General features: G+C 32.3%; 1 protein-coding gene across 1 annotated transcript; it reads left to right on the forward strand.

Annotated features, from left to right (window-relative positions):
* Positions 1-375: 375 nt before the first annotated feature.
* Positions 376-3,051, forward strand: LOC143080648 (prostaglandin F2-alpha receptor-like). Its single transcript, XM_076256595.1, has 2 exons — positions 376-1,303; positions 1,999-3,051. Exons 1-2 carry the CDS (start codon positions 476-478, stop codon positions 2,413-2,415), a joined length of 1,245 nt encoding a protein of 414 aa, XP_076112710.1. The 5' UTR covers positions 376-475; the 3' UTR covers positions 2,416-3,051.
* The last annotated feature ends 5,797 nt before the right edge of the window (positions 3,052-8,848 follow it).

Genomic DNA, 8,848 nt, shown 5'->3' on the forward strand with positions numbered 1-8,848 from the left:
AAAGTAGGTCACATTAATCCAGGTAAAGCATTAACCAGTCTTAGTGAGTATATTGTAGTTAGTTATGACCAACATGCTCATTGTGCATTTAGGAAAAAAAGCAACGATTATTTTATTATAATTACCGATGTAGCTTGTTTCCTTGGTAATGTATATTATTTCAAAATAAGCAAATCGTTTTGCAAGCAGGTAAATGAATTTCATGTTTACTAAAATGTGTTTTGGATTTTGTTATTAAAGTTAAATTTGTCTTGTAATAAGAAATATATTCTACGATTATACGTCATGTTAACAAGTTAATACTAAGGAAATAAATCAGGTCAGTTACAATACAAGATATCTTGAACAAGTGAGGTGCAGTTTCCTTTCGATAAGATGCTTCCGCAAGGATTAATATTACAAAGGTTTGACGAAAACAATTCTTTAACAATATAAGTTAAAAAACAGATAACGCAATTACATTTGTTAAAAGAACATGGGTGAAACAGTAACCCCGTTTACCTTGGATCCTTCCAATGTTACGCATTTTTTTAACACAACCGAAAATGGTACAACATCAACTCTCGGCAAAGGCGTCGGATGGATCCCGCGGATTCCACCCATGTCTGCAGTATCATTTACACTTGGTGTAATTGGCAACATCCTTGCAATTTGTGTATTATTTCGAGCTAAAAAACGACACAGATGGAGAGTGTTTTACAGATTTGTCATAGCCTTAGCTTTTACGGATCTATTTGGTATTATCACAACAACTCCTGTGGTTTTTGCCGTTTTTTCTGGAAAACTTAGATTATGGGAGAGTGTACCGTTATGCCATTACATGGCGTTCATGATGATATTTGCCGGACTAGCAACAGTTCTTTTGGTTGGTGCCATGGCTTTGGACAGATATTTTGCCATTATTCATCCATTCAAATATAATACTATTGATAGATATACCATAGTTAATTGTTCTATATTTGGAATATTGAGTTTTTCCGTTCTTATAGCTGTATTGCCTGTGTTTGGCCTTGGAGAAAACGTCGTGCACTATCCAACTTCATGGTGCTTTTTTAATTTCTTTGGTCACGAAGTTGAAGACCAAATATATGGATATTTTTATTCAGTACTAGGACTTTTTATCATTTTTGTGACGGCTCTTCTGAATTTCCGTGTAATTATAGGAATTATCTCCGGGAGAAGAAGTACTGCTAGACGCGGAAGTATAACGAGCCAAAAATCAAGATCTAGAAATGACATTTTTATAACTATTTTCTTAGTAGCGATATTTCTTGTATTTACCATTTGCTGGGCACCGTTTATGGTAAGGGTTTAATCACATTTATCTATAAGTTTTATTTTCAATTCAGATACAAAATATGTCGTTATATATATTGTGACACATTTCTGAAAACTGACCACAACATATAAGGATGAAATCTGATTTTCAGAGAATCATATACATGCATGTAACTATTTTTACATGCATTTAACCTTCATCTGGATCATCTCAAGGTTGAAAGGAATGAAAGGCGAAATTTAATAAAAAAAAAAAATGCAAATTAAAAGATACGTAATAGAATAAGTAAAACCGTTTCAAAATGAGGTATTGAATTCATAGATTGGTTGATGTAACTTAAACATATGGTTTGTGCATAGTTATTCAATCAAACAATATTAAAACGAAATTTCAACTTAAACTTGAAATCTATCGTTTGAATATTTTTTTTGAATGATAAATTGATTTTACAGTGTGAAGATTTCAGAGGTGTAACAAAAATAAAAGGTTGAATATATTTTGTCTTACTTTTTAAGCGAAAAAAACATATTCATTATCAAGTAAAATATTTGTTAAATATTATATGAAATCTACAACTTTTGACTAGATTCATTATATATGTATATATATATATAATTTCGTCGAATACATTACATCTAAAATTTATGTATTCCTCGTATTGTGGAAGCGAAATTTACTATTATATGAACAAGATATATATTACAATATTTCAATTTCAGATAAGACTAATCATTAACCAAAGCCGTACTGTTAAACGTAACAATAAAGCAGACTTGAATGCTTTAATCCTTGCAAGCTGGAACCAAGTCCTTGACCCCTGGGTTTATCTTTTATTCAGACATGAGATGCTCAAGCGATTTGTCCATTTGGTCGAAAAATCCCGAGGAGGATCGGCCTTGAGACGTCTAGTAAGCTTAACGGGAAGCTTTAGGAGCACATCATCTGGTTCCGAAATGACACAGAACACAGAATCACGACAAGTGCAAATTGATTCGTGTATGGGTGAAGAAATGAGTTCAAAAAATGGAAGAAAAACCGAGACTACTGATATCAGCGATGAAAGAAAACCCATGACTACTGATGTCAGCGATGAAAGAATGATACAAGACAAAGTTTCAATATCCGACGAAGTGTAAAACTGTTCTTTTTTTAAGTCACCTCACTTCAGCTAAGTACAGTATCTAAATGCAAAATGCATGCTTACGGTATTTGTATTGCTAACAGCCAGCAAAGACATGTTAAACGCGTACAATATTTTTTTGTTTTTACTTAATTTCTTTAAAGTTATATAATATTATGTAATTTTTTATTGAGACTTAAAGAAATTATGTGGGTATACAGAAAAATCACCATTTTATCTAGTAAAAAGTTTTTAATTACAGAAACAGTTAGATTTCTATATTTATAGTCTGGTTATACAGTGGCGGATCCAGCCATTTTTAAAGGGAGGGGTTCCAAATATATGTGCCCATTAAAATGTATTGATGGTCCCAAAAAGGGAGTTCTAACCCCGGAACACACTCCTAGATCCGCATCTCTTGCGTAACATTCTTTTTTTTAATTGTTGCCCAGAAATTACGACTTACATGCACGTTCAGACTGTTTACCAACTGAAACAACGGTACTTTTTGAAATCACATTTTACATGTTTATGAGGCAGTACATACATTAAAATTGTCAAGTAGGTAGTATTGAAGTTAAGTACATTAAGAGAACAATGTATGGAAATAAAGTTTAAATCTATATTAGGAAAGAAAAGACATTGTTTGATATCTGATTTTATTTTATTATTGTTTGCAAACATATTTTTGTTATTTCGTCTTCATTTTTATTTTGTTTGTTAGTAATGAGCCTTCATTGTTTAACAGGTCAGGAACACTACCTTAATATGGAAATGCATAAATTAGCATACTTATGTCCTCGCACATGTAATTGTTTATTTACGTGTGACGCAATATATTTTTACCTGGGTTTTTGACCAATCTACTAAATGAGCAACAATGCATGATGGACTACTACGTGTTTACAATCAACCAAAAAACGCGTGTTATTTACTGACGTACAACACATTTTTTCGTACAATTCGGGATTAACAATTTCACTAAGTCTTTCATTTTGTCCATCCATATTTATAGTTTGTGATATAAAGCATTCGTTCCATGCTCAGATTAACGAAGAGATGGTTCTATGCGAAGAAACAAACGTTTGAATTAACAGATATACAGCCATTTTAATTTATTATGTTTGACGATGACACGAAGATTTCGGGTATTTGTCCATCAGACAGCAGCGAAACAAACAGTGAAAAACATAATTCCCATCAGACAAACTTACTAGTGTAAAGTAAGCCGTCGATGATAGCCGGGGCTAATATTCATGAAGGCAGCAACTTGTGTATACTAGTAGAAAAAATGTATGATCCTTGAGTTTTGTTTTCGTAAAAAGCCGAAGACTTATAGTTTATCAAATATATGATGAGGTCACTAAACTTTCTAAATTTTAACCTTTTTTTATGATTAAAATTAGAACACTGAGTAAAATTTTCGTATTGAGAATTTAAAAGGTATAGAACATGAACAAAACCTATATCATCCATCATATTTCATCAAAACTGCACAAAACCTTTTAAGATAGATAGTTTATTCTCGTAAAACCATGCAAATACAAAGGTTACAAAGAAGTTAAAAATAATATACATAAAGAATATACATGTATATACTTATATACAGTCAAATATAAATTTAAAATTGTATGAAGAAATACTTTCTCAAAGTATAAGTATGGTAAATTATTGTCTGACAGTGTTAACAAAATTTATAGGTGTAATTGATTTTTTAACATATTTCAGTATTTGGGACCTTCAAACTGTTCCAAAGATAGTGAAGCAGCAACTATAGTTTCACTTATTTTTTTTTCGATTTTGCAAAGTCTGATTTTTTCTAATGGAGATATTGTTGGTTTCTTTTTAACGGACCCGGATATTTGGATTGTTTTACACAAGTAATTGTTGGTCCCTTTATAGAATTGAGAATGGAAATGGGGAATGTGTCAAAGAGACAACGACCCGACCATATGACAGACAACAGCAGGAGGTTACCAATAGGTTTGCAATAGCTTACTTTTCAGCATTGAACGCACGTTTTAGAAAAAAATACTGAATAGGCAATATAGATAAGAGATATATTCTGAGAAAAAAATTAGCAACAGACGGGCTTTATCGATGGATGCAACTATACAAAGTATGTTTACCGATATACCGACCCCGCTTTTACAACGCTTCTTTTTAGAATACATGTACTTCAAATATTATAGTGCTCTTACTTTCAGTACAGATCCTGAAAAAAAGTTTACCTATCCAGAACAGATACATGTAGAAGTGTTTCAGTGCCAGTTTGCATGTTTTTCGAGGCAGAAATCTTTTTGGAAAGACATTATTCAGGTTTAACAGAGTTAAAAAAAAATCATACTAGACAGTGGTTAATTCATCTAAAATATCACTGTTTCACGCCTGTTTCACGCCGTGAAATTACTGCACAGGTACAATTATACATTGGGAAAAAAAGTGTTCAACTACTTTAACAAAGCGATAAAGAAAGTCGAATCGTGAAGCCCGTAAACAATACTTTTTTAATCTGTGCATGCAAATTGAAGATTGTGTTATACAATAAACATATTCGCAGATCAAATATTTTGAGAGTCCCAGACACTATATTTGTTGACACTTTCCCACTAATTCCACGTATTTTCAAGTGATAGTAAATTCGTAGTAGCCTACAATGCATTGTAGTTCATTGAGTCGATTGGTCAGTTTTTCAAGGTCGTGTGTTTTGGAAATTACTATGCAAATATATTCTGACAGGAAATCTAGAGTTCTCGACCTGTTTAACAAGTAGTTAGATTGTTGATGTCGTCATTGTTTAAATTTTTTTTATAATACAATTCTAAGTTAATGTGCTTTTTGCAGATGTTCATTGCATATCACTAACAAATTGAAAAATGTTTTCTTCACATTCATGATCACATTTTCGTCATTGAAATGAATAGATATGAGCTCTACGTCTATATTGTAAAAAGTGTTATTATGTCCATGATTCAGATTCATGGTATTTCTCTGATAAAGGCACTATCGGAAAATCTTTGATCAATGTTTCGTATTTAAAATGTGATACAAAATAATCTTAAACACTTTCATGTTGCATGTGTTTGTTTATTTGTAGGTATAATTTGCTTTTGTCCACATATGGATTGCTTTCAACTCAAACACGTTCTTGTGGAGACAAACATAATTTGTTGATTCCTTATTTAATATAGGGAATGTTTTTACTGTTTCAAGATTTTTGAGGGGCTTTTTCCATGTAAATTTTTCTTATACACATTCGACCCGCATTGCCACTTTTGAAAAAGGGAGGCAACAGATACCCATATGATATTCGACCCCATAAACTGAAAACAAACTAAAAAAAGTCCGGACTAAAAAACAAAAAAGCTTAACATTCAGGAACTAAAGACTTGGGTTGATGTTAGGTGCTCCTGTAGAAAAAAAGCATATTGAGGTTAATGGAACTATGATACAGATAAACATGTTTAACCCCGATGAAATTTTGCGCCTGTCCCAAGTCAGGAGCCTCCGGCCTTTGTTAGTCTTGTATGATTTTTAATTTTAGTTTCTTGTGTATAATTCGGACTTTGGTATGACGTCCGTTATCACTGTACTAGTATACATATTTTTTAAGGGGCCAGCTGAAGGACGCCTACGGGTGCGGGAGTTTCTCGCTACATTGAAGATCCTTTGGTGGCCTTCGGCTGTTGTCTGCTCTATGGTCGGGTTGTTGTCGCTTTGACATATTCCCCATTTCCTTTCTCAATTTTATATTATATACCTTTGATACCTTGTCGATGCACCTTTTATAGTTTTTCCGTTTTTTGTATTCACTACCTGATAGATTAACAAATTGTAAAGAAACTCAAGTTTCAACTCCCTCAATGAAAGTTTGTCTGAGATGAATGTTGGCTATCTAATATGTCTTTCGTATTTATATATAACTCTTCAACTGTTCATCCTTGACTTCAAATATTCGGCTTTGAGAGTTCCTGATGAATGTTAATCCAGAAAAGCGCCTAGGGTGCATGACGTTTATTTCATTTCAACATGGACAAACTACTGCCGCCTAGTTTATTATATACCCAAAGTAAACGCTTTTACACGACATGACACCATTCATAAACAAAAAAGTAAAATCACAAAATTACTGAACTCGGAGGAAAAATAAAAACAGAAAGTCCCTAGTCAAACGGCAAAATATAGAACTAATAGTTATCAAAGGTACCAGGATTATAATTTAATACGCCAGAAGCGCTTTTCGTCTACATAAGACTCATCAGTGACGCTCAGATCAAAATAGTTATAAAGCCAAACAAGTACAAAGTTGAAGAGCATTGAGGACCCAAAATTCCAAAAAGTTGTGTCAAATACGGCTAAGGTAATCTATTCTAATACTAAAACACATCAAACGAATGAATAAAAACTGCCATATTCCTGACTTGGTACAAGCATTTTCTTATGTAGAAAATTGTAGATTAAATCGGGTTTAAAAGCTGGGCCATGTGAGGGGCCAAATTAAACCTTTGGAAATGCGACTTGAATCAATTACATGAAGTCATAAAAATTGATGAAGTCTGCAACCGGGCTGATATCGATAACATCAAAGAAGGCCGATATAACATGAGATTGCAATTGATTTAATTAAATCTAGAATTAACTATTTATTTCTAGGTGTATAATATAATATTGTTTACAATAAAAAATGAAATAAAATTAGCAAAAAATATAATTACGCGTATACATAGCTTTGTGAGAGTTGTTCGGTTTTGAGAATGACGTCAAGTGCATGAGGGTAATTTCGTTACGAATAATGATAAAAAAAAGTCTTGCCAAATGACGTTAACGGTTAACACATTACAGATTAATGAAAATATCAACTGATGTAAATATGTTTATAACCCTTTGTTTTTCTCTTTTTTAATGCTTATATTATATATGTATTTTTGTATGCTTATTTTCTGTGCATTAAAGTAAAAAAAAAGTACTCTGATATTTTGTCAATGTTTTGCCGTGCCTTCGACTAACCGAATCAACGTTTTTTCTCTATATATATAACTAGTAGGAAGGGAATTTAGTTGGAGGATAGCCTTTTTATTGAAATGTATACTGCAGTCTTTCTAAAACACAGTCTAGATGCTTTGTAATATACAGTAACTGTCCTAATATGCTTTAAGCCACTCCTACCACATTAAAAAAATCGTTATCAAGTGAAAACACTTCTAAGAGAAGTTCATAAAGATTTAAACTTATCTCTTTACATTCATACTAAAAACATAGAACAAAAAATATTAACAGTAAACAGTAACCTTTCCATGAAAATTTTGGTGTTAAAATATTGTTTTTCAAATTTTTGCTAATTTATGATAAAATGAATAAATTTTCTTGATTTGGTAACAAAAGAAGTTTTGCCTATTTACTTTTCATATCTCCAGGACCTTGTGTTCTCAAAAATAGGGAGTGCATTTGTCTGGTTTAATATTATTTTTTTTTAAAGCAAATGGGGCAGTTTTGAATTAGAATGCTTAAAATACTATGAATGCGATGTGTTACAAATCAAATATTCTGAAACACAGTGGTAAATTTCTCAATGAATTTGATAAATTCCATCCTGATACTTAAAACAAAAACCTTAGTATTGTGAAGACAAGTAAATGGTTGTCAAATTGGCAATTAAAAAATAAGACAATTAGGTGCCATTTTGAACCGATTCTGAACCGATTTTATAAATGAACTTGTCCACATACTCCCCAGCTAAGTATTAATCGTCTCGATAATTCAAATATCTAAATTAAATGCAAATATCTATATCCACATACTCCCTTTACTATCATAATAAATAACAAAAAAAAATAAGTCACAAAAATAGGACACAAAAATTAGAGACAAAAATAAGACACATCAAAAATAAGACAAAACCATGTACAACAAATGTCCTGAATGAATTTACATAGAAAGAATAGAATTTGGAAGTCTATTTGGATTTGTATGTTTCCCGGCAGTTGTTCTTGTTGTTCGTCTTGGTATAAACATATCATCTGAACTGTCTGATTCACTGCTGTTATCATCCCCAGATTGTTGTATATTACATTTAATGACATCACGACGATTCAAAGTTCTTGAAACACCAGCGCCATCATTAGGTTCTACAGTGACGGTGTTTTCTGACAAACGCACTACACGATAAACAATTGAGCTCCAAGTGTCTTGTATCTAGTTTCTTCCATGTACACCACGGTTTCTAATATAAACTTTGTCATCGACACAAATTTCAGGATTGAAACGTTTCTCATCATGTTTAGTCTTGCGGTATTCAGCACGATCTTTTGTCTGCTCCCCAGCTTTTTCGTAAGCATATCGTAAACGATTCTGATGCGCAATAATCCATTCATCTAACGATTGATCGGTTTCATCAGTCTGATTTGTTCCAAGTAAAAAGTCAATTGGCAAGTTAGGACTACGACCAAACA

Source organism: Mytilus galloprovincialis, chromosome 6, assembly GCF_965363235.1.
Source record: "Mytilus galloprovincialis chromosome 6, xbMytGall1.hap1.1, whole genome shotgun sequence".
Lineage (NCBI taxonomy): Eukaryota > Metazoa > Mollusca > Bivalvia > Mytilida > Mytilidae > Mytilus > Mytilus galloprovincialis.